Source organism: Panthera tigris, chromosome E1 (genome assembly GCF_018350195.1).
Source record: "Panthera tigris isolate Pti1 chromosome E1, P.tigris_Pti1_mat1.1, whole genome shotgun sequence".
NCBI classification, from domain to species: domain Eukaryota; kingdom Metazoa; phylum Chordata; class Mammalia; order Carnivora; family Felidae; genus Panthera; species Panthera tigris.
In genome coordinates this window covers 41,715,017-41,741,070 of record NC_056673.1, presented here as the reverse complement: position 1 = coordinate 41,741,070, position 26,054 = coordinate 41,715,017, and the positions used below count along the sequence as shown (strand labels likewise).

Genomic DNA, 26,054 nt, shown 5'->3' with positions numbered 1-26,054 from the left:
TCATGACCTGAGCTGAAATCAAGAGTCAGATGCTTAACCGCCTGAGCCACCCAGGCACCCCCAGGGAATCACATGTTTAACCAGCCTCCTGAAGGACTGCGGTGCAGGTGGTTTATAGGCACATTTCGAAAATCAGAACCCCGTCTGTCCCCAGCAAGATTTCTTTCTCACTCACTTATGCAGGAGACAGTGGTGCTGAGTCAGGAAGGAAGAGAGAAGATGGTGAGGTCTGGAGGGGGTGGCTGTTGTTGGGCGCCCAGGCCCAGGGGATTTCTTGCAACAGATACAAAGTCAGACCAGATCTCCGGAGCTGGGCCCGGCTCTGGCGAGCTCCACGGGCTGTAAGTTCCTCGGCTGCACGACTAGGCCAGCATGTGAACATAACTGGGCAGGTCCCAGGCTCCCGTTGGGACTGTGAGACGCCCACTGCAGGCTCCAGGGCTGACAAAAACTTCCAGTCGGGCTGGGGCACGAAGGAGGAGAGCCTGGAAAGGGTCAGGGGACAGCCCCAGAGCCTGGCAGGTGAACTCTGAAAACTGTAGCAGGAAACTTATCCGGGTTAGCGCATAGCCAGCCATTCAGATCCCCCCTAAGCATTTTTGCCGCTACACTGAGATGAACTTCGAGAAGCCGAGCTCCTCCCCAGACATGTGGAGGGGAGGCCCTGGGATCATGTCCCCCTCTTGGTCCTGGAAATAGACTTCTTCTTCCTCTGAAGTCTGTAAAGACAACGGTCAGGCAATGAAAAGCAGAGTCCAGCTGGGGCGGGGGGGTGGCCCAGGTGCCTGCGGGGTCGACCCTAGCCTTTTCCACAGTTCTGGGCCTCTATCTAAGGGGCAGAGACTGACAAGTTCTCCCCAGACCTCTCAGGCTTTGATTCATGCCCCTCACCTCCTCCCAAACATCCACCCCTTGGGAGAGCATCTTCATAGCCTCTGGCAGCCCAGAGCTCTTGCAACTGTGACTACCAACAAGCTATTCAAGAACTTTCTGGATAGGGGGGAAAAGAGGATGTAAGGTCAAGAGTCCTGAGTTCTGAATGAAAAGTCCTGAGTTATGATAGGGTAGGTGGGTGGATGCAGGGGGCAGTGTTCAGGGAGCGGATGCCGAAGAAAGCGTCCCCCCTCCACCCACCAATTTCCCCGCATTGTCAGAGAGGAGCCCGACTGGGTGGCTCCAGACCCCCAGTGCCCTCTGTTCACACCTGGCTGAGGCCCCGGATTTCTGTGCAGGGGTTGACGGAGGGCTCTGGGCTGGCTCGAGGCCCAAGGGGCCCTGCAAGGTTGATCACGGCGTAGTCCAGCGACTGAAACAGAGACTCAGAACAGTCCATTCTTGGCAGGGGTGATGTTCCCCCACCACAGCGAGAGGAGGGAAACAAGGGGGGGTGGAGAACACAGGCGTAGAGTCAGAGTCCTTCCGTCCTGTTTCCTACATCTCAGAGTGACCTTGGGCAAGCCTCCTAACCTCTCTGAGGCTCAGTTTCCTCAGCTGTAAAATGGGGATAAGAATTTTTCTTCCCTCGGAGTTGTAATGACTATTCATGGTAGTGTTTTACAGCTCAACACCTGGGAACTCCTGGAATGATTTTGTTTTTATTATTGTTATTTCTATCCTTGAGGCAGAAAGAATGTACAGGCTCAAGGTTCTCTGCAGGCCCTGGTGGGGGGAGGGGCAGGGGGAGCAAATGTCAATACCTCAAAGGTTCACCGATTAACAAAACCGCAAAGGAAAACTTCTTTACAAATCGTTAAGTCTGAGCACCCCCTCCTTGATCAGATAAGGAAACCAAGGCCGAGTGAGTAGGAGTCATCCTGTGACTAGGCCTGGCGGTCCCCACAGGTCCCCAGGTCAGGAATGCCAGCCCCTCCCCCATTTCCCCCAGCCAAGTCTCCCAAGGGCATAGCTGCCCTTAGGTGTCCCAGCCAGTAAGTCCCATGGCCCAGTGGGCACCGAAGACAAAGAAACCCCCGGTCTCTGAGTGTCTCACTTCACTTGTGCCTCACCACAACCCAATGACACTGAGGCTCAGAGAGGTGATGTAACTTGCCAGATGTCACACAGCTGCTGAGTAGCTGAGCTGGGAATTGTACTCACGACCATGTGACCTCAGACCCCAGTTCTTTTCCTATACCACGCTGCCTGCCTGCCGACCTGGCAGGGCGTGACTCACACTTCTTGTTTCCATGTCCCTTGTCTCCTAACTGCCCCCTTCCCCCTGTTGTTATCACAGCCCTAGCGGCAGGGGATGGAGACAGAGGCGGACGTTTGACACATCCAGGCTCACAGGACAAGGTGAAAATCAGAGCACAATTTCTCAGGCAGGCTAGGACTGGGGACACGAGGGGACAAGGGAACAGGGGAAGGGGAAGGAGAAGTCACAAATCCTGTCACTCATGGCCCTGGTCTCTCCCGGCCTTGCCTACGGTGAGGACCCGGCATAGCTGGGGCTCGATCAGAGGACTCCCGTTGTCATATCCATTCTCCATTAACCCCATATTTATAGCTTTGTGATTTGGCCCAAACCCAGCCACTGCTGACCGCTGACCACCAGCAGCCACGCCAGTGTCGCCTATTCAAGGGTGACTGAATTTGAGGAAAGAGCCTCATGGAGCAGAGACCAAACCACACATGCATGCAGGCAGTAGCCAGGACCACCACCTGACGTCCAGGGCGGGTCCCTCGTTGGTCCCTCTGCCCACGCCATGGGCCACAGGCCCGCTCCAGCAAGTGTGGAGACGTTTTCTGTGTGGTTGAACATACAAGCTATATAGGAGAGCCTCCTGGTCCAGGCGCTAGAAAAATAGCAGGACATCAGGGAAGCCTTGGGAAGTGGGAGTCGAGTCCTGATCGCAGCCCAGCACTGCCCTCTCGGGATGAGAACCTCTTGCGATAGCTCTCTGGGCAGCGGAAATGCTGGTCTGACCCCTCATACTTCCCTCTGAGTTTTACACACCCCTGGGGCTCTCTGGCAGAGCCGGCAGAGCGTCCCCTTCCCTCTTTGACCTGAATGTGGGTGAAGAAAACCCCAAGCCCTTTAAATTCCACCTGCAGACTCTGCCAGAAAAAACTGCAAAGAAGCCAAAAGGGAAATAAACCAAAGAAAACCAAAAGCTCTCAATTGGTCATGATCACAGGTTCTTGCCTCGGACCCTCTCGGGAGACCTTGTCTCATCCTTCCCTCGACAAGGGTCCCCCAGCCACCCACCAGCCTCTCGGCCCTGTGCCCTTTCCTGTCTCCTCCCACTTGAGCAGGAAGAGTCCCATGCAGCCCTTCCCCAGTGTGGGCACAGGGGGCTGGTGCAGGCACTCTGGCCTCCCCAGCAGTTCTCCCTCCTGCCCCGCCCCTCTTCTAGAAGGCAAGGTGCACCCCAGGAGGCATAGCCAGGAGGCGGGGCTCTGGCAGCCCCCCTCCCATCCTTGTCCATGACCTTTCTCTCATTTCTGTCTGCCATCTCTGGCCTTGTCGAGCTTCCTGAGACAACAGCAGCTGCTTCCTAAGCCAAAGCCCAGTACCCCATTCCTGCCCCAGCCCCTCCCGGGGGGGTCAGGCCTGAGTCTTTTGTCCTTGCTGGCGCCAGGAAAGAAGGCAATGGCGGCCCCCCTTTCCTGCCCCCATGTTTAAGAGAATGGAGTGGAGGCATCTCAGTAAACAGCCCAGGGAGGGGTGGGGGGCTGGGTGAGGCAGGTGTGGCTTCTGTGTCCTGAGCCCGTGGTTCTGCAGCCCTTCCAAAGACTCCTCCGGATCTTGCTCTGACAATGTCTGGTTCTAAGAGGGGGAGGGGAAGAGGGCGCTGGGTCCCCGGGAAAGACCCCTGCCTGGTACCCGCTGGGAAGTCAGGGTGAGGAGGGGCACTCTGTGGCTTGCACCTGGTTTTGGGGCTCACTCAGACTCCCCAGAGATGGAATGCAAGCCTTGCCTGGAGGACGGTCATGGGCAACCGGGTAGGGAGACGCAGAGGCAGGGCCGGGAATCCTGATGTCCTACCCCACAGGGATCCGAGTTTGGGCCAGCTGCCTTCCTTACCAAGTGTGAGAGGTGGACCTTCTCGTTCCTCTGTGTCTCTGTGGCCAGTTGAGCTGAAAGAGACCAGCAGGAATACCCTGAAGCCTGCACCGGCTCCCACAGAGGTGGACTGACCCCCCTGTACTTTAGAGCAGGGCCTTCCCTACAGGAAGCAGGCAGACAGGCTGTGCAGAGAAGCTCCTTCCAGCTCGGTGCCTCAGCACGGGTCCAGCCTTTTGGGATCAGTCCATGGACATCCCCTTGTGTGGGCCGGAAACTGGCTGGGGAAGTAATTCCATGGGCTAAGGTCATTGCTTTTAAACCTCAGTGTGCATACAGGATCCCGGGACATTTTATAAAAATGCCCACTCCCATTCAGCAGGTTGGAGGTGGGGCCTGAGAGTCTTTTTTTTATTTAAAAAAAAAAATTTTTTTTTTAATGTTTCTATTTATTTTGACACAGAGAGAGACAGAGCACGAGCAGGGGAGGGGCAGAGAGAGAGGGAGACACAGAATCTGAGGCAGGCTCCAAGCTCTGAGCAGTCAGCACAGAGCCCGACGCGGGGCTCAAACTCACAGACTGTGAGATCATGACCTGAGCCGAAGTGGGACGCTCAACCGACTGAGCCACTCAGGCACCTCGGGGCCTGAGAATCTTTTAACAGGCTACCAGGGGATGTCACTGCTGCTAGCTGGGGACCACAATTTGAGAGGCAAGGTGCTAAGAAGTTCTGAGCTCTTGATCAGGAATGCTCCCACTCTGTGTGCTCTCCCTGACTCCTCTGCGGTGACCTGGGGACATGGGCAAAGCCAACATTTCTTCCTGGGGGCCACACAGGAAGAAGTCGGAGGCAGGCCCAGGATCCCCCCCTCCCCGCCTCCCATGGCCAGGATCCCCCCCATGGCCACCTGCACTAGGACAACATTGCTCATTTGCAAAGGGCTCTGGCACCCTTCTTCCTGGCTCCACCGTTTCCTGGCTGTGCAAACTCGGGGCAAGCTGAGTAACCACCCTGCCTTAGTTTCTTCCCCTGTAAAACGGGGGCACTTGTAGTAAGTTTCTAATGCCACAGTATTGAGAGCATTAAAGGGGATAAAAGCAACAGAAGCGACAGAAGCGACATAAGGCACACAGCAGCTCCTGTGACCGTCATTTCAGCCAACCCTCTTACACTGTGCTGTTCGTCAAAGGAGCCACGAGCCGCGACGGCCGCAGTCATGCAGGCATGACTACTCTGAATTATTCCGGGTTTTGAAGACTCCATATGAAAAAAATGTAGAATGTGGAATATGTATCACTAAGCTTTTTATACTGATTCCACGCTGAAAGGGTAACGTTTTGGAAATATCACGTTTATGAAGTATATGATTAAAATGAACAGCTCCGCTTTCTTTTTACTTTTTTTCATGTTAACGATTCGAGAAGTTGAGACTTCATGTGTGGCTTGTATTCTATTTCTGCTGTATTCTCTGTCTGTGATCTGAAAAGCTGTGGCTCAGGGAAGTTAGGTGACTTCCCCAAGGTCACACAGATAAAAAGTAGCAGAGCTGGGATCTGAAGCCACGCCTTGACGGGAGCTGAGCACGTCTCAAGACCCCGAGGCAGGGTCCATCCTGGTCAAGTGCTTAGTCTCCTAGCCCTCCTTCGCCCCGCCCCGCCCCCACAGCAGTCACACAGGGAGCTAGATCTGCGGAGGCTGGACGTGGGTTTGCTGGGATCGGTAGGGACAGAAGTGACTGATGAGTTCGGACAGATGGGAGCAAGCCAAGAGCTCCCATTCTCCCATTCCCACGTCTGAATTGCTTTTTCCTAATGTTGACTGACCTGGGGCTCCCTCTGAAGGGAAGGGCGGGGCTCCTGATGCCCATATCTCAGAGGGAAACACTGACCCATAAGGTGTCCCTGCAATGGTGGGGGGACTGCAGGTCTCAGTGAGGTCCTTGGCCTCCCATCCTCTCCTCCCTACTTTTGCTCACCTTCCTTCCTCCAGCGGAGAAGATAGCTGCCGAGGGCAGCCAGGCCCGCAGCCAGAAGAAGGGACAGCAGCACCAGGACCGGGGCCAAGATGCGGACCATTGGGATGGAGACCCTGCGGGTGAGGCGGGAGGAGCCCAGCAGCTGTCACCAGACGTCAGTGGCATGCCGTGCACCGTGGCATTCTTAGTCTGCTTCCCAGCCATATCCTTTGACTTTCCCGAGGAGATCAGAGGGCACCAGGGACCGCAGCGTCTGGTCCCAGTGGAAAGCACCCCCGCCCCCACTACCAACCCCAGGAAACACTTTCAGCTAGGTCTGGACTTGGCAACAGTCAGGCAGGAAGCCTCAGTCAGTAACTGAATGCAATGATATATAACCCCCAAGAACCAATCCTTCAGGCTGGGACTCCATTTGGGTAAGAAAAAAAAACCAATTTTGGGGGGTAGGGTTCCATATTTTCATGCTTGGCCCAGGGCCCAGTGCAAAGTATGCAGGCAAAATGCAGGCAAAACTGGGGTGGCTGCCTCTTAGGCTGAGGCAGGGAGAGAGGTGGGGACTGGGGCCACGGTGGACCCTTCACCTGGGGGGGGTGGGTCTGTGTGTCCACAGCACCAGGGCTGCTGGCTGGGCAGTGTAGGTTGTTCACTGCTCAAGGGCCCTGCTGAGGGGGCTGGGGGCTGCATCTGCCCTCCGCACTGTGACAGGAGGCTGTGTTGGCCTGGGGGAAGTGCTAGGACCTCACTTGCTCAAAGACACCTTATGCTTTGAGGATGGCCTGAAAGGTGACCTTGGTCGCCTGGGGCTCACCTGGACAGGGAGGTCCTGCTGGGGGCCGGACGAGTGTCCTCCGTCGAGGTGGGCTCTGGCTGTGTGGATGGGCGGAGGGTCCCTGCATGAGGAGAGGTTGCTTCGTGAGGAGAGGTGCCTGCATATGGAGAGGTTCTTGCGTACGGGGTGGTTCCCGTGGGCCTGGACGGGGTGGTTCCTGTGGGCCCGGACGGAGTGGTCCCTGGGAATGGAGAGGCCTCGGCCCCTGTCTTCCCCCGTGTGGCTGTGGTGACTGTTTGGTGGAGACCAGGAGAAGCTACAAGTCCAAAAGCAATGCCTCAGCACCTCCTCTGATCCTCGAATCCCAGCGTTTCCCAGACCTCTGACCCTCGATCCCTGGACGCAGGACCAACTTCTCAGAACAATCCCAGCTAAAGGACACCCCGGGTGTCCTAGACGAAGCCATCTGAGCAAGCAGGCCTCATCTCAGGCACACCCCAAACCCGTGTGTGGTTTTCAGCCCCTTTTGGTGCCTGTGTGATCACACCCCGCCCCTACCTCTGTGACCTATCCAATGACCACTCAGTACACAGGCGCCCTCCCGCCCTCCCCCTACGGTCCTGGCCAGTTATCACCTCTGCCCTCACCTCATGTTACCATCACAGGCCCACCCTCACCACCTATGCCTCTGCAGGCCTTGACCTCCCTCAGCAGCCACGGGGTCCACAGGGCAGGGCGACAGGGACAGCTCCAGGGGTCAGGCTGTACTGCTTCTCACCTGAACTAACCCCGCTGAGTCCCTGATTCCTCCACGGACAGTACAGCTCCCAGGCTCTGGGGGCCCATAAAGGGCAGTGCCTGGCACCAGGTCAGCCACTCCCGGGGTGCTTCTTTAGAGAGGAATGGAGGAGAGACAGAAAAACCATTCACTCACTCAATTCTGGGAGCGGAGTTTGCCAAGCTTTTGCCTGGGGCTGGAGGCTCCTGGTAGCAAGAGGCTGGAAGGAGGGAGTGGGGGAGGGAGGGCAGCAGGGACCTAGGGAAAGGGAGAGGCTGGTCTCAGGGGAGGCCAGGATCACTGCTCCGGGCCAGATTTCCTGCCTCGGTTGCAGCCAGTGGCTTTCCCGCCCCCGCCTCGGTTCACAGCTTTCGCAGTCTCCCCTCAGCCCCTTGGGAGCCATGGGTGGTAGATTCTAGCTGATTCTGGCCTCCCACTCAGCTCAGACCCTCGGCTTCCCTTGTCCCCAGCTGCCCACCAGCCTGCCCTTTCCAAGGCACGCTTTGCACCAATACGGGTTTTGTCTCTAGAAATATACCGGATCCCATCACTTCTTGCTTTAGAGCAGTTAATGGCCCCCTCATTGCCGATAAGCGGAAGCTCAAGCTTTGCCACATGCCTTTCAAAGTCTTTGAAACTCAGACCCTGGGGCGCCTGGGTGGCTCAGTCTGTTGATCAGCTGATCGGCTGACTTCGGCTCAGGTCATGACCTCACGGTTTAGGAGTTCAAGCCCCACTGGGGGCTCTCTGTGGTCAGCACAGAGCCCCCTTCGGATCCTCTGTCCCCCTCTCTCTCTGCCCCTCCCCTGCCTGCGCTCTCGCTCAAAAAAATAAATAAGCATTAAAACTCAGATCTCCGCTCGCTATGTTGGCTTTATGTCTTTGCCATCTGGTATACCAGCCACACCACTATTTGCCCTCTGTGCCTAATTAAGGGTGTCCCGCCCGCCTCTATGCCTTGCGTGTCCCCTGCCTCTCCTCTCCATCTTGGCCTAAACCACCTTCTTTCTGTCCTCCCCTCCTCCACCAGGCCTTCCCCAGAAGGAGCAAGTCCCTTCTTCCTGTGTAGCCACAGTACCCTGCGCCCAATTATGTTGCAACACGTAGTTTCCTGGGACTCCCTGCGAGGCTAGGACCCCTCAAGAACAAAATGCCTAGCTTCTGCCAGCACAGTGGGCAGAAACGTGGTGTGGCCGATCCCCCGGCAGCCGCCGAGCTCCCTGACTCCCCAGTGCCCCTCAGTCACCTCTGTGCTGGAAAGCCATCCCGGACTCACTCACTCCCTTTCCCCACCATTCTCTATTCTAACACAAGGTCAAGCTTTCTCCGATCTTCCGCAAATAGAGAGTATTTATCTCTTCCCTTCCAATATTTATACTTCTTTATCTTGTCGCATTTCATTGCCTTGAGCCTCCAGGCAATGGTGAACAAAAGAAATGAGAGCGGGTTCTTGTCTTGTTCTGACCTTTCTAGAAATTCTAATCTTTTACCGTACTCGGCGGTGCGCTGGAGACAGCTCACACTGACCCGGGAGAGCGGACTGTCCACCTTTTCAGGAATTTTGTGAGCTGGTTGTTAAACTATTGGTGGCTGGAAATTGGCAAGGGCAGGGGCATTTAAACCACAGAAACTGGCAAACATTGCAAATCAGAGCTTCTGCAGCCGGTTGTCATTCACCAGCATGCCACGGCCGTCAATCTTCTTTATGTTCTATATCCCAAATGTTATCAGAGAAAGGTTAACAACGTCTGACACAGGGTAACATAATAATGCATACATCATACACAAATGAATATTTACAAGTGAGGTAAAAATTGAAAATAGAGAGCCCAAATACAGATAAAATTGACCACCACTAGGTAAGAATGAGGTCTGAATACCGAAGAAAATCAGAAGAAATCAGAGAATCTTGTAAATCATGGAGAACAGGTTCAATGTGGTTGGGTGCTGCTGTTATTATTTCGTGAGCGCATTTCTATTTCCTTGAATGAAAATAAAGACCCATGGATGTCGGGGATCTGGCAGTGGGGATGGGGCCGGGGATGGGATGGGGTTCAGCTATGGGGCCAGGACAGGGCAAGAGGAGACACCAAAGCCAGCAAAAATCTGGATTGGAATCCTGGTTCCACCACTCCCTGCCATGAGACCTTGGGCAAATCATTCCATCTCTGCAGTCTCAGCCCCCCGATCTGTCAAACAAGATGCAAAGACCTGCCTCACCCTCACTGGCTAGTGGACGGGGGCTGCCCACCTCCCTGGGTCCTCTCTGACTTCTTTCTTCTCAGCTCTGCAGAGCCAGGTAGGATTCTGGGCATCCAGAGAAATGCTCAGTCCCCAGCCAGAGCCCCATGACTCCAGCCTCAGTCCCCTAGTGTCCCTGAGCTCAACGAGCTCCTCCGAGGCTGGTTCCCAGGCCCTCCTCACACTTGACTTTGGGACTTCAAGATCTGGGGAAGAGAAGCAAGAAGGAAGAGCTGGGGCCACAAGCCAGGCGAGGCCCGTGTGGCCATGGCTTGGCAGTGCGGTGGAGTGGGTCTGGGATGCACGATGGTGGGTCCTGCCTGCGGAATCCTCAGGAATATCTCTGACTCCGAGGAGGGAGGCTTTTTTATTCTGTGGGATGTTCACCTTGTTCCCCACCCCCCCCCCCACCCCAGCCCATCGCAATCTCTCTCCCACATCTGGGCAAAAAGGAAAGGCACCGAGCACAGAGTTTGACGGATCTGCGAGATGTGACCTTGTGAAACAGCCGCTGAGGCTCACGCCACCCTGGTGTCACCTCACCGAGTCCCTGAGACCCGCCCTTCCCCCCCCCCACCCCAGCCCGCGCCCCGCCCTGATGAGGTTATGCGAGCACTCCACCCTTTGGTGATGGGGAACCGGGTCCAGCACCGATCAGCTGCCCACCTGTCCCTCTTCCCCTCCATATCACCCATGCCCCATCCGGGGAAGGAGAGACATTTGTTACCTGGAAAGACAAGCAGAGAGACCAGGAAAGATTCATCTCGGCCCAGTTTTGAGACCCCACAGAAGTACTTCCCGGCATCCTGCAGGGTGAGTTTCCTCAGGGTCACTTTGAGTGTGAGCTCCTGGGGGTTGTCTTGGAGGGACACCCTGCCCTCCGTCCTCTCCTGGCCGTCGTCCCCCGCATAGACGGTGCTGGAGCAGCGGGAGATAAAGAACCCACTCTCCTTGCACCAGTATTTCTTGTGCTTCCTCAGCTCCTCCCTGTAGGTGCACTGCAGGGACACGGTGTCACCTTCAAATCCGCTGATCTCCTTGGGGCCCACCAGGGCTCCACAACCTGCAACCAGAGCAGGGATGGAGGTCGGAATCCCTTGGATGCAAGTACCAGGGTCAAGACCACAAGACGCCTCCTCTCTCACTCCCTCCTGCGGCTGCCCTCTAAGAGCTGGTAGTCCCTTCCCTGCCAAGGGATATTAGGACAGGGCTGTTGCTGGTCCCCTAAACTGGGGGTACTGAAGGATGGTGATGGGGGAAGTTCTAGATTCACACAGCCCAGAGTCTGAATCCCGGCACTGCCATTTAGTAGCTGTGCGACCTTGGGGGAAGTTGCTTGACCTCCCTGGCCATCTGGGTTTTCTCATCTATAGGTGATGATGATGATACCGTCCTATTTCATTGAAATTAAGACGCTGTCGCATGGAAGAGACACCATAATTTTATATACCACTAAGAAAAAGCATCGTCACTCGAACAATTGTCACCGGGGACAAGATGCGTCCTGATACTTGATGTTAAAAAGTTAAAAAAAAAAAAATAATAATACGACGGCCGTGAAGTGATGAGACCGGATACTTCTTTATGTCTCACCAGCGGAGGCTCTAGACATGTTTGCAGAGTTTACCATGGCAACCACATAGGGGGCATCCGGTCTCCCTCCAGGCTGAGTGTGGAGTAGGAAAAGAAAGATGAGAGAGGTAAAACCTCCCTTATGGCCACCTGACCAGGGAGGGTTTGGAACGGATAGGGCAGGGAGAAAACCCGGCTCTAAGAAACAGCACCCCCCCCCCCGGTCCCCCCCAAACCTCTGCGGGCTGAGGGCTAGTGCGGTGGACTGAACCTGGAAGGTTCGGGCGGCTAGGCTGGGTCCCAAAAAGGGACGGTGGGATCAAGAGGTCCTCTCCCTGCCAGCTGGGGCCTGAGCCCCGCATCCCTCCACCATACTCCCTCCCCGCCCCCCTCCCCTCACCTGGGAACAAGAGGCAGCCCCACAGCAGGACCAGGACGAGGGGCCACATGGTGGGCCCTAGACGTGCAGGAGCACACGCGGGAACTGGGAGCTCCTCTCCGGGCCACGCGGGGCTTTAACTTCCTCCAGAGGCACGAGATCAGGACACGGAAGGGGGGGAGGGGCCGTGTCGGTCACCCCCTCCGCGCCCAGGGGGAGGCGCCTCTGCCATTCCCTTTACTGACCCTCCGTGCAGCGCCAGCCCCGCGGGTTACCGTCCCCCTCCCTCCCCAGCCCCGCCCCCCGGGGCGCTTCACCCAAATCCGTGCCCCTGGTGGGGGGAGAGGGGGAGGGGTCTTAACCATGCCCGCCGCCGTGCACCCCAGAAGGTCTGAGTGTAGCGTTCGGGGAGTCCAAGAATTTGGATGGGAAAAACTTGCACATTGACTTTTACTAACCTTTAAGGGATTTATCTTTTCCTTCTAGGGTGAGTGTTAGCAGTGCCTGTGACTCTGTCACAAAAAAAAAAAAAAAAAAAAAAAAAGGCAGACACTAGATAGAGCACATCAAGTTGTCGCCGACAGCTCCAAATACCGTATGTGTCCCTCAGGACTTGGAAAAGAGTTACTAGGCCTGCCACCAGAGCTGATTTTTGAAAGCGCTGATGGAACACATTTATTACTATATTACACAATTATAAGTACTTTGATAATCACGTCAATATTATTGGCTTTCCTTTAGGCATATGTATGTGATCTTACATGTTTAAAAGACGGTTCTTCGGAGAGGAGGTCCATAAGCTTTACCAGACTAAGTGGTCAACGGTACCGAGGTTAGCGGTCCTGGTGGCAGCGCCCACTGCCCCTCCCTCTGCGTCGCCTCCCGAGGACGCAGTACCGCTCTTGGCCACCGGGCGGCGATGCGGAAGGGGCTGAGGGAAGCAGAAGGACTGGGAGGAGCGGGATACCTGGAGCCACCTGCAGACCGCGCTGTGAGGCGGGGCTCCCCGTCTGCGTTATCTTGGCATTAAAAAAAAAAGTGAGTTAATGGGGCGCTTGGGTGGCTCAGTCGGTTAAACGTCCGACTTCAGCTCAGGTCATGATCTGACGGTCCGTGAGCCCGAGCTCCGTGTCGGGCTCTGTGCTGACAGCTCGGAGCCTGGAGCCTGCTTCGGATTCTGTGTCTCCCTCACTCTCTGCCCCTCCCCCGCCCGTGCTCTGTCTCTCTCTGTCTCAAAAAGAAAATGAAAACATTAAAAAAAAAAAAAGTGAATTGACAATGTCTCATCACAGAATTGAATCCGCCTTTAAAGGAGCAAAAACAAACACGCCCACTAGAGGGAGCCCTGGCACATCGTTCTTCAAGATAGCTCTGTCGGGGGTTTCTTGGTCGCAAAACTTCATACTGGTTGCAAGCAACATTTTATTGGGAAATGTTAAATAAAGGAAAAAAGAATGGGCATGTTTCCTGTAATTCCCCTTCCCTCTGGAAAACGACGGTTAACATTTGGGATATATGCTGCCACACGTACAGTTGGAATTTTTCTCACTTGGTGGGTTAATATTTATTTGAAGCATTAACTCAGTGGTTCAAGGAACCGTGACTGTATGTGCGTGTGATTCTGGCAATGTGGGGAGACATGTCTTAATTTCACAATGACTAGGAGGCACGGCTGGCATTGAATGCGCAGGGACCTGGGAACCTGACTCCCATCACATGTACAGACTACAAAAGGTAATCAATTTTTGCAGTTTTAAATTTTTTTTTCAACGTTTTTTTTTTTTTTTTTTTTTTTTTTTTTTTTTGGGGACAGAGAGAGACAGAGCATGAACGGGGGAGGGGCAGAGAGAGAGGGAGACACAGAATCGGAAACAGGCTCCAGGCTCCGAGCCATCAGCCCAGAGCCTGACGCGGGGCTCGAACTCACGGACCGAGAGATCGTGACCTGGCTGAAGTCGGACGCTTAACCGACTGCGCCACCCAGGCGCCCCAATTTTTGCAGTTTTAAAAACACAGGCTGGAGCGCCTGGGTGGCTCAGTGGGTTAAGCGTTGGACTTCTGATTTCAGCTCAGGTCATGATCTCACGGTTCTTGGGTTTAAGCCCCCCCATTGGAGCCTGCTTGGGATCCTCTCTCTCTCTCTGCCCCTCCCCTGCTCTCTCTGTCGCTCTCAAAATAAATAAATAAAATAAAAACACAGGTTAAAATAATATTTATTCTAGCCTTTGATCTTTGATCTGTCCTTATACAGAGTAAATTCTGATCTTCTTACTTTTCTTAAATCCGAACTTATTATAAGCAGAGGCAAGCATCTGACACTTTATTATGTTTTCCAGTGTCATGGGGCGTGAGCACTGACATTTTGAAATATGTGTTATATGGTTACAAGTTGTTCCTCCCCCCCCCCCCCCGTTACGGTACAGATACGGTATTAAGATTTTTAAAAATTAAGTGTATGAGAAGGCATACTATTTATGGTTGTCATTTATGGAGAGTAAAGGAGGCATTAACAAAAATTTTATTTTTATGAAAATGGTCTTGGGTACAATATGCATCGTCCCTGCTCCAGGCATGCGTATTGTGAAGTCCTTCCCTCTGCCCTCCCAGCCCCACCCCTAGCCAGGAGCTAGGCTTGAGGATTCCATTAGAAATAGATCCTCAGGCCCCAAAGTAGTGCGTGAGTTGGGGAGAAGGGCCTAGAGTGAAGATTGGTGTGGGTGCTGTGGCTAGTCCTATCCCATGGGGGATGTGAGGAGCATCAGATAGATGCCTCCGATGGGTTTGGAGATCTGAGAGCAGCCCTTGTGTCCTGCTTCCTACCAGAGTGCTGGGAGGTGCCCAGCCATCACAGGATGGGAGAGCAGTGGGGGAAAGGGGCTCCTGGATTAGTGGCTCTGTGGCAGCCTCATCACATCCTTATGACATCCGTGAGCCTGGAGGTGCCACGGCTGGGGTGATGGGGTGGGCGGCAGACCCGGGGAGGAAGGAACAGCCCCCCAGGAAGTGGAGAGCCCAGCGGGTGCTGGCACAGGTAGATAATGGTCAAGGCTGCCCCCTACTTTTCTAGTTCCTAATGGTAATTAATGACCTCCAGGACTCAGAACCACCTTAGGGAGAAAGGAGAATGGGGCAGATACTCTCAAGTTTACTCTGAGCCATCTGAGAAAACCTTCATTGAAACCGAAGTTCCAGCTGTGGGGCAGGGTTTAGAAAGCCTTGTGAGCAGGGCAGACAACATCTGGCCAGAAAAGAGCCCAGCTTGACAGTCACCGGGTCTGGTTCCCCTCTGGATTGGACGTGCCTGGAATAAGCCGCTTCCACTGATCTAAGACGGAGATTTGTTCCTCTTAGATCAGGGTTTCTGGACATCACAACTATTGACATTTTGGACTGGAGAATTGTATGTTATGAGGGGCTGTCCTGTGCATTACAGGATGTTTAGCAGCATATCTGGCCTCTACCCACTAGATGCCAGTAGTGTCCTCCCTGCCCCCCAAGTCGTGACAATCAAAAATGTCTCTAGACATTGTCAAATGCCCCCCTGGGAGGCAAAACTACTCTAGGTGGAGAGCCACTGCCTTGGATGATGACTGAATCGATGGAAAAAAAAAAAAAGCGTGGGGTGCCTGGGTGGCTCAGTGGGTCAATCGTCCGACTTCGGCTTGGGTCACAATCTCATGGTTCATGAGTTGGAGCCCCACGTCGGGCTCTAGGCTGACAGCTCAGAGCCTGGAGCCTGCTTTAGATTCTGTCTCCCTCTCTCTTTGCCCTTCTCTCCCTCTCAAAAATAATAAATAAAAACGTTAAAAATTTAAAAAAAAGAGGAAATTCTTCAAAAAAAGTGTAAATTTTGTAAGTTGTGTTTACACAGGTGCACACACAAGGCTTTGGGTAGAGCAGAGTGGGCTTCCTCATCTGAACCCCAGAATCAGACCGACTTTCTACCGTCATAGGCCGTGCTAGAAAACTGCAGCCCTCCCCCCACCGAGGGCCGGGCCGTCCCTGTCACACCCTAGCCGGGGAGTGGCAGCGCCTAACACACCCTCCGCAGGGTGAGCCAGCTCCCAGGAGAAAGAGAAGAAAAGCAGGCTGCCTGATACACGCCTTGTTTCTCCTTCCAAATTCAAATCAAATAAATAAAGGCGTGGAGAGAGACCAACACCACTGGGGGTCTCTCCTCTTGGAAGGAAAGAAACATCAGGAAGAGGGAAGAAGTGTCCCCCAACTCTAAGATGGATGAGCCACAGGCTGGAAAAAGTCTGCATCCCTGAATCACCGCTTGGAAGAAAGCTGCCCGCCCCGCCCCCGCAACCGCCCCAGAGTTTCCAAGCCTGCAGCGGACTAGGTGTGAACAAGAGGCAGGCTTTGATGTGTTTAGCCACTGAGCTCTTCAATTTGTTTTTTGCTACAGCAAAGAGAGCCTACATAGCCTAAACCACCACAAAGTCTGCTTCCTCACACACATCCCATTCTCTAGCCCGCCTGTGGCTCCCCCATCCCCAGCCAGTCGCAAACTGAAGTTTTCAATCCCTTCCACTGAAACACATCTGACTTCCAGGAGTAGCTGTGAAATCCTGGGGGGAGGGCAGCAAAGCACATGAGCTGATGAGGACCATCCTCCCTCAGAAGCTGGATGAAACAGACATAGATTTTAAAATCTCAAAAAACTTTGGAAGTTAAATGCAGTAGTGTGGTCGCTTGGATTGGATCCCAGAACAGAGAAAGGCTATTAGTGGAAGAAAATTAGTGAAATGCTAATAGAGTCTAGAGTTCCGCTAAATAGTAACGTACCCATGTTAATTGCTTCGTTGTGACAAATGTACCAGGTTATGTAAGATGTTAACATGAGGGGAAGCGGAGTGAGGGATATCCAGGCACTTTCTGGGCTACCTTTGCAACTTTTCTGTAAATCTAAGATTGTTTCACAATACAAGTTTTGTTTGTTTGTTTGTTTTTTGTTTTAGAGCAAGCAGGGAAGAGCTAATAAGAGTGTGAGGGGTTACTATGCCGAGGTCTACAAGTCGAAACCCAGAAAGATGAGCTGAGTGTTCAAGGTGCTTTTGTCCTTGAGAGTATGTACTGATTCAGAAGAAGCAGCTAAGAAGATGCGCTAGGAGTCTGTGGCCCTCTCTCTCAATACGTATCCACCAGATTGCCCACCCTTAGGTATCATACATAGCTATACATAATATCACATTAGGCTAGAACTCCTAAGGGCTGCATTTTGGGAGAAGGGTGAACCTGCAAATAAATGAGGCCACCATGGACTTTCACTCAGCTTCTGTCTCAGGAATCTTCAAGCTTTGGGGCACCTGGATGGCTCAGCCGGTTGGGCATCTGACTTTGGCCTCAGGTCATGATCTCTCAGGTGGTGGGTTTGAGCCCCGAGTAGGGCTCTGTGCTGACAGCTCAGAGCCTTGAGCCTGCTTTGGATAGTGTGTGTGTGTGTGTGTGTGTGTGTGTGTGTGTGTGTCTGCCCCTCCCCTGCTCTCTCTCTCTCTCTCAAAAATAAACATTAAAAATTTTTAATTAAAAAAAAAAAGGAAATTTCAGGCTTTAAACCTGTATTTAAAATTGTCCGGTCTGGTATCAGACCCTACCCTTACCCCCAGGTAAAGATACCTTAAAGATACCAATGAAAAAATCCTTTCTGGAGGAAAATAGCATCAGCCTGAGTCTCAAGTTATTTTAAAAATTGTTTTTGAAAATACTATCTAGGGGGCGCCTGGGTGGCTTGGTCGGTTAAGCGTCCGACTTCGGCTCAGGTCATAATCTCACGGTCCGTGAGTTCGAGCCCCGCGTCAGGCTCTGTGCTGACAGCTCAGAGCCTGGAGCCTGTTTCAGATTCTGTGTCTCCCTCTCTCTCTGCTCCTCCCCTGTTCATGCTCTGTCTCTCTGTCTCAAAAATAAATAAACGTTAAAAAAAATTAAAAAAAAAAAAAAGAAAATACCATCTAATAAACCATCAAAGATAACCAGCTGTATGAGGAGACAAGACTCCATAAGCGAGAACGTGCAGAGACAGCTGAGCATAGAAACAGACCCGTGGAGACTCCAGATGTTGAAAACAGCAGTGGCAGCCTGAACACAACGATTCTTACTATGTTCGAGGAGGTCCAGGTCAAGCTTGAAATGCTGGGCAGAGAAGTGGAAACTATAAAAAATTACATAGCAGACTTGAAAAAGGATGACATAAAATTCTAGAACTGAAAAAAGTGTGATCATTATGATGAAGAATCCAACGGATGGGGTTCGGATCAGACACAGTTGAGATGATAATAGCGAACTGGGGTGCTAGCACCTGCTGCCCGGGGCAGGAGACCCTCTTGCCTGGGTCTCAGGGAGGCACAGTATAGACACCCAGTGGTGACAGGTGGCACAACAGAGTAGTGAGGGAAGGGTGGTCTTTTCATTAAGTAGTGTTTGGACAATTAGGTCCCCACATGGGGGAGAAACATTGGCCATACATCTCAGTCAACGCGGATAAATTGGATAAATCATAAAAGAAGATTACGCTGAGTGAAGGAAGCCAGGCATACGAAAGACATACTGTAGGATTCCATTTAGAAAAGTTTAAAAACGGACCAGACACATCGTGCATACACTTAGATGGTAAAACCAGAAAGCAGGAATAATGACTATAGAAGTCAGGGCAGAGGTGCCTGGGTGGCTCAGTCATCTAAGCATCCGACTTCGGCTCAGGTCATGATCTCGTGGTTCTCGTGGGTTCAAACTCCACATCATGCTCTGTGCTGACAGCTCGGAGCCTGGAGCCTGCTTTGGATTCTGTGTCAGGGTAGTGGTTGCATTTGTAATCTGCAGGGGGGGGGGCACCCCCGGGCTTCTGGGGCTCCCAGTTGATTCCCCCCAGCCCAGGCGGTGGCTCCACAGGTGTTCACTTTTCACTGATTTGTGAAATTGTCTTGTTTTGTGCACTTTCCTGTGTGCGCATTCTATCTCACGAATCTAAACCGTTTTTTTTTTGTTTTTTTTTTTAGTTTTTGTTTAATGTGTTTATTTATTTTTGAGACAGAGAGAGAGCATGAGCAGGGGAGGGGCAGAGAGAAGGAGACACAGAATCCAAAGCAGGCTCCAAACTGTCAGCACAGAGCTCGACGCGGAGGCTCGAACCCACGGACTGTGAGATCAAGACCTGGGCTGAAGTCGGAAGCTTAACCGACTGAGCCACCCAGGAGCCCCTAAACCGTGGGTTTTTATGTTTTTTTTTTTGTTGTTGTTGTTTTTTTTGGAGATGGGATAACAATAGCAACAAATGGGAAACATTACCAGGAAAAAAAAAAAAGTAGTTACAAGTACTTTTCCTTTGTTCTCCGTGAGATGTAAATGGGCTGAACCCGCCCTTTCTTCAGACCCTTCTGACTCACCCTCCTGATGTGTGTCTGGGAGGGAGCCCATTTCTCCTCTTGGAATTATTCCCTGTTCCCTTCGGTGTCTGGGCCGAGCGCCAAACCGAACGAGGCAGACCTGTAGCATCAAGGATTCTTTGCGTCACCTCTCTGAGGATCGCTGACAGTCTGTCTTTTTCAGAATTGCTTCCTTTACCCTCCTCTCCCTGTAAGGACCAAGCCACTCATTTTTCTGCCACCAAGCTCCTCTCCCCGTTCCGCGTGCAGCTGACCCGCCCAGAGCATCCCCGACCTGGCCCTTGACGCCAGCCCTGCCTGGGCCCCCAGCCATCCTGGCCCACTCTGCCCTGAGCCATCTCATCTCTGTCCTGGGGTGCAGGCCTCTCCCTAGCTCTCCAATCCAGGCACTCATCCACCCAGGCATCCCTCTCTTTCTCTCTCTGCGTATTTTTCCTTCCAACTTGCTGGCCCAAATATCCCCTGGGCTAAAGGACAGGGACATATAAACATTTTAGTAACTAATATGCTAAATCATCTGCCAGAAGGCGTGCACCAACGCCCCTTCCAGTATAAAGCTGTTTATTTCCGTGTATGTCCTTGACCGCATTGGATGTCAACAAACTTAAGCATTTTTGCCTTAGTAGGTGAAAAGGGACATCGCTTTTTATTTTGGTTTAGAATTCTGTGATTATGAGTTGTGCATCTTTTTGCATGTTTATTGACTGTATCTATTTCTTTTGTAGCAAACGACTTTTTTTAGCCAGTTTTCCTTTTTCCATCTTATTTTTTAAATTTTTAAAAAAAATTTATTTATTTTTGAGAGAGAGAGAGAGAGAGAGAGAGAGTGAGAGGGGCAGAGAGAGAGGGAGAGAGAGAGAGAATCCCAAGCAGGCTCCGTACTGTCAGCACGGAGCCCGATGTGGGGCTTGAACTCACGAACTGTGAGATCATGACCCGAGCCAAAACCAGTCAGCTGCTTAACCGACTGAGTCACCCAGGTGCCCCTTTTATCCGTCTTATTGATTTGTGTGAATGCTTATAAATTAAGGAATTTAACTATGGGTCATGTTGCGTACCATATCCTATCATGTTACAAATAATGTTTTGTCCAGAAATGTGTTTACGTTTCACTTAGTTACACGTGTCTATCTTTTCCTTTATAGATTTGGGTTTGGATTTTGGCTTAGAATGGCCTTCCCTCACTCCAAGATTATAAAAATAAATCCACTGGAGAAGGATTTTGGTGTGAGAAGTGAGGTGGGGATCCAGCTTTCTTTTTTTTTTCTTTTTACATAAAGACAAGCTAGTTGTCCCCACACTATTTTTTTTTTTTTTAGTAATTCCTCTCTCCACACTTATTTATAATGTCATCTTTCTAAAAAGTTAAATTACCATATACATGAGGATTATTTCTGCACTTTCTAGTCTGTTCTATTTGTCTAGCTGTTGGTGGTTTCTTCGGTACCAAACTTAAAATTTTTTTTTTATTAAACATTTTTTTTTCAACATTTAGTTTTGTTTTTTTTTTTAATTTTTTTTTAACGTTTTATTTATTTTTGAGACAGAGAGAGACAGAGCATGAACGGGGGAGGGGCAGAGAGAGAGGGAGAGACAGAATCGGAAGCAGGCTCCAGGCTCTGAGCCATCAGCCCAGAGCCCAACGCGGGGCTCGAACCCACGGACCACGAGATAGTGACCTGAGCTGAAGTCGGACGCTTAACCGACTGAGCCACCCAGGCACCCCTCAACATTTAGTTTTGAGAGACAGAGAATGAGCAGGGGAGGGGGAGAGAGAGGGAGACACAGAATCTGAAGCAGGCTCCAGGCTCTGAGCTGTCAGCCCGGAGCCTGACACGGGGCTCGAACTCGCAGACCGAGAGATCATGACCTGAACCCAAGTGTTTTATGTACAAAGTGAGTTTCTTCTAGCTGGCCTACAGTTAAGTCTTGCTTTTTTTTTTTTTTTTTTAAGTTTATTTATTTATCTTGAGACAGAGACAAAGCACAAGCGGGGCGGGGGGGGGGGGGGGACAAAGAGAGAGGGAGAGAGAGAGCCTCACTGCCAGCTCAGAGCCCAGTGTGGGGCTGTGTCTCAAACCGCGAGACCATGGTCAAGAGCCAGATGCTCAAACGACTGAGCCACCCAGGAACCCCCAAGTCTTGCTTTTTAAATCAGTCTGACAATCCCTTACAATTGGCAGATTTAGTCTATTTACTTTTTATAAAAACAACTTTACTGAGATATAATTTACACACCATAAAACCTCTTCATGTAAACTGTACAACTCAATGGCTTGTAGTCTATTCAGAGACTGAATAGTAGCATTTTTAGTAGATTCACAGAGATTAGTATATTCAACAGAGGGTGTAAAACCATCACCATAATCTAATTTTAGATCATTGTCATCACCTTCAAAAGAAAGCTGGTACCCATTAGCTTTCACTCCTCACCTCCATTCCCCCAACCTAGGCAACCACACCTTTTTCTGTCTCTGTAAATTTGCTTATTCTGGATTTTTCCTATTAATGGAATCATACAATAATTGGTCTTTTATGACTGACTTCTTTCACTTAGCATCACGTTTTCAGGTTCTTCCAGGTTGTGGCATATATCAGTACTTCATTTCTTTTTATTACTTGATAGTATTCCGTGGGGCACCTGGGTGGCTCAGTTGGTTAAGTGTCCGACTTTGGCTCAGTTCATGATCCCGAGGTTCGCGAGTTCGAGCCCTGCGTTGGGCTCTGTGCTGACAGCTCAGAGCTTGGAGTCTGATTCGAATTCTGTGTCTCCCTCTCTCTCTGCCCCTCTGCCCCCCTCTCGAAAATAAATATTGAAAAAAGTCAAAAAAAATTCCATTGCATGGTGATGCCCCTTTACATTCACCCATTTACCAACTGATAGACATTGGGTTTTTTCCACTTTGGGGCTATTGCAAATAATGCTGCTTGAACATTCTTGTACAAATTCTGTGTTTTCATTTTCATCTCTCTTAGGCACATGTCTAGGAGTGGAGTTGCTGGCTCATATGGTAACTTTAGGTTTAACCTTTTGTTCACCTTCATTTTTCAAACATATTAAGAAAATCAATGTACGGATGCATCTATGGACTTAATATTAATTTTCACTTTTTATTATGTTAATATATTACTTTACATGGAGTTACAGTAATAGATTTACAAACGGTAGGCCACTTAATTTCCAGATATTAAGCCACGTTTAGAGTATACTGTACTTGATAATGATGTATTATTCTTTTGGTGTTCTGGTGAAATTGTCAGTTCATGCAGTTTTCAGGAATAAGTGAGATAGGTTTCTGGGGTTGGGTTTCTTTGTTTTTTGCTTTCTTCATCAGGTTTTTATCTCAGTGCTGTGTTTGCTTCATAAAAAGAATTCTGAAGACTTCCTTCTGTTTCTATGTTTTAGAAGAGGTTAAGGTATCTGTTTAGGTGGTTAAATTCTGCAGCACTATCTGGTGCTTTTTGAAGGAGCAATTTTTTGACAACTCCACTCTATTTTTTTTTTAACTTTAACTAGGCTCCACGCCCAAATGCGGGGTTTGAACTCATGACCCTGAGATTGAGAGCGAGAGTCGCAAGCTCTACCGACTGCGTCAGCCACGTGCCCCAACAACTCCACTCTATTGAAATGGGTCTGTTAATAGCTCTCTCTCCTCTGGGATAATTTAGGTAATTTGCATAATGATAATAATAAACTGGGTTTCTGGACCAATCAAGTCCTCTGGGTGCAGTGACAGCATCAAGCTCTTAATACCCCATGGGGCACCTGGGTGGCTTAGTCGGTTGAGCGTCCAACTCTTGGTTTCAGCCCAGGTCATGGTCTCACTGTTCATGGGAACATGAACTTGGGCTCCGTGCTTCTTGGGATTCTCTCTCCCTCTCTGCCCCTCCCCTTGGTGTGCACCTGCTCTCTCTCTCTCTCTCTCTCTCTCACTTTTGAGATCTTTAAAAAAGATCCTAACACTCCAGGAATCATACTGTTATGTATTTTTGTGTCTGCCTTCTTCCATTCGACATAATGTATTTTGACACTCACCTGTGTTGTTGCATGGTGAGGATAATCTTCGAAGAGGAGTTTCTTTTTAAGGATGATACTCCCATGTGGATACACCACAATTTATCCGTTCACTTATTGAAGGACATCTGGATTGTTCTCCATTTTTTATTATTATGAATAAAGATGCATCGGATTCTTGTACAGCTGTTGTAGCCACATGGTTTTATATCTCTCGGATGAACACGTAGGGCTAGAATTGCTGGATCACACGGTAGATGCATGTTCAATTTTTCAACGAAGCTGCCAGTTTTCCTAAGTGGTCGTACCATGTTGTACTCACATGGCAGTTGGGAGAGTTCCAGGTGCTGCGCGTTCTCACCGCCTTACCTGTACTTTTCCCTTTCATCCTCCAGTGCATGGATAGTGCTACCTGCTGGCGGCTGGTGCATTTCCCTCTGACAAACGATATGGGATGAGCACTTTCTTTTACGCTTATTGGCTATTTATATATTTTCTTTTGTGAAGTGTGCATTCACATTTTTGCTTGTGTGTGTGTGTGTGTGTGTGTGTGTTGGCTGTGTGGTTTGCCTTTTTATTACTGAGTTGCAGGGGTTCTTTATTCCAGGTACAGGTCCTTTGTCAGATATATCTGCTCTGAATAGTTCCTCTCAGTCCGTGGCTTGATAGTGCTTTTTGATAAACAGAAGTTTTAAATTCACATGAGGTCCATTTATCAATTTTTTTTTTTTTTTAGTGTCTCTCTTGCTTATGTCCTTTCTAAGGAATCTTGATCTACCAAAAGATGGAGAAGATAGTCTCCTATGTTTTCTCCTTGAAGATTTATCAATTCAGTTTATGCTTAGGACTATGGTCCGTCTTAAATTGAACTTTGCGGTGTGAAGTAAGGATTGCAGCCCCCCCCCCAACACACACACACACACACACACACACACACACACACACACACACATGAATACCCAGTTGTAACAGCATCATTTGTTGGTGTGCTCATAAAAAATCATTTGACTCTATATCGGATGGCCCTTGGTATCTCTCCAACACAGCTCTCTGGTAAAAATGTGTCTGTGCAGTCTTTCTGTACTCAAAAGTGAATACCCAGCACAAGGAGCATCACACCACCTAGGAGCTTGTTAGAAATGCAGACTCCAGCCCCATTCCAGTCCTATACAACCTCCAGATGATTCACAGGCACATTACATTTTGAGAAAGAACCACTGGTGTAGATCATTTTTGATGAAGGTGGGGGAAATGTCATTATGACACTCCACCTCGGACGGCCTCCCTGTATCCTACTGCAGGCTGCGGGGTCCTGGGAACTCATTTCCTCTTCTTACACGCTAGGCTTACTCTCAGAAGCAATCTCAGGGTCCACCACTCCCGACAAGTGCTGCGGCGCGTTCTTTGCTGCTGGGAGACAGGGGAGGGAACTCACTCGCCTACTCCTCACCCTCTTAATACCCACAGCCACCTGCTCACTCACCCAGCAGCTTCTGCCCTCTCCTCCATACACATCCTTCCACCCTTAAACCTCGGTTTCTTCGGTTACAGAGCCCAGATAATAATGGTGTCTATCTCAGGGGCTGATATGATGCAAAGCGATCTAAGGAGCACCTGGGCATAGAGACAGCACAATAAAAGTCAGTGATCTTCACGGCCATTTCACAGTGCCTGTCGCCCAGAAGTCCCAGCATACAAGCTGCCTCCGCGCCCCCCGCCCCCACCGCCCCGCAGCCCCACCCCCTACACCGGGGCAGAATTGAGCCTGGCTGTCTTCCCAGCTCGACTTCTCCTCCCTCCCTTCTCCGCGCCCCCTGGGCACGGTGCACCGATAAATCTTTCCCAGCACGCTGCATTGTTACAGCCACTTGCCCTCGCGTCTGACTGTCCCCGGTCCGGCCTAGGAGTTCCTTAAATCCAGGCTGTCTGTCTTGGTCGTCTTTGAACCCCCAGCCTCCCCGCACAGTGCCTGGTACTTGGAGAGCACTCCATAAATGTTTGCGATATTGAATAATACGTGAAGCAAGCGTCCAGCCCTCAACTCGCGGCGGTGGGGGATGTGCGGGCGGTGGGGGCAGAAGGGAGAGCTGGCCGCGTGACGGGTAGAAGGACACAGGCGCGGGCTCCTCGGGGCTCGGTGGGTGGGCACCCGGTGGGGGTATACGAGGCCCGAGAGCGGAGCCCGGGTCCGCAGAGGACCGGCGGGGCCGGGCGCCCAGGCTCCCCGCGCTCCTCCCCCCGCCCCCTCCCGCGCCCCCTTCCCCCGCCTCCTCCCGCGCCCCGCCCGCTCCGGCTCCGCCACCCCCGCCCCGCGCGGCCGCGGCAGGGAGGGGCCGGGGAGGCGGAGCCAGCCGCGGCCGAGGCTCCGGGCACCCGCGCGGCTCCCGGCGGTGGAGCGGAGATCCCGGCGCGCCCAGGTAGGAACCCCGGCGGGGAACGGACCCGGGAGCGGGGCTGCGGCGGGAGGGGCGCGGCGGGGGGCGGGGAGGCTGGGCCGAGCCCCGCCCCTCGTGCGCGCTGCTGCCTCGCGGCCCCCCCGAGCTCCCCGCCTGGGGGAGGGGGCGCCGCGTCCCCGCCCCTCGGCCCCCGGCCCACTCCCCGCGCTCGCCACCCCCCCCCCCCCCACCGGCGGTGTGCCGCGCTCCTTTCCCGCCGCTCGGCATTCTCCCGACCGCCCCCGAGCGGACCCTGGGGCTCGCCTCCCCTTCGGCCAGCCGCGCTCCTTGTTCGTCCCACAGGTTCCTTCCGAAAGCGAGCTGGAGTGCGTGGCTGGCCGCCTCGGGGAGTGGGGGGTGGGGGGGGGCACGGCTAGAAGGAACCGGAGGGTGAGTCTGGATGGAGGTGGGGGGGCGCGGTGGCTGGAGAGCCCAGGATCATTCTTTGGCATCTTGGTGTCACCGGTGGTCCATGTTTGCGGAATGAATGAATCATT

General features: G+C 51.9%; 1 protein-coding gene across 4 annotated transcripts; it reads right to left on the bottom strand.

The window, feature by feature from the left end:
* Positions 1-11,857, bottom strand: CD300LG (CD300 molecule like family member g). Of its 4 annotated transcripts, none has more exons than XM_007093790.3 (8): positions 11,744-11,857; positions 10,499-10,834; positions 7,687-7,788; positions 6,792-7,068; positions 5,984-6,096; positions 4,028-4,080; positions 1,205-1,306; positions 1-719 (listed from the first exon to the last, which is right to left on the bottom strand). In XM_007093790.3, the coding sequence occupies exons 1-8, from the start codon at positions 11,790-11,792 to the stop codon at positions 606-608; spliced, it is 1,146 nt and encodes a 381-aa protein (XP_007093852.2). In that variant the 5' UTR covers positions 11,793-11,857; the 3' UTR covers positions 1-605. The 4 variants fall into 4 exon arrangements, with proteins under 4 accessions (XP_007093852.2, XP_042823364.1, XP_042823363.1 ...); XM_042967430.1 differs by having other exon boundaries at positions 6,792-6,873; XM_042967429.1 differs by lacking the exon at positions 7,687-7,788.
* Positions 11,858-26,054: the final 14,197 nt, after the last annotated feature.

Coding starts and splice junctions, on each gene's coding strand:
- CD300LG (XM_007093790.3), bottom strand. CDS start 11,792: ATGTGGCCCCTCGTCCTGGTCCTGCTGTGGGGCTGCCTCTTGTTCCCA. Junction 7,069..7,686: donor AACTCCGCTCCCAGAATTGA/GTGAGTGAATGG, acceptor TTGGACTTGTAG/CTTCTCCTGGTCTCCACCAA. Junction 4,081..5,983: donor TCTCCGCTGGAGGAAGGAAG/GTGAGCAAAAGT, acceptor GGTCTCTTTCAG/CTCAACTGGCCACAGAGACA.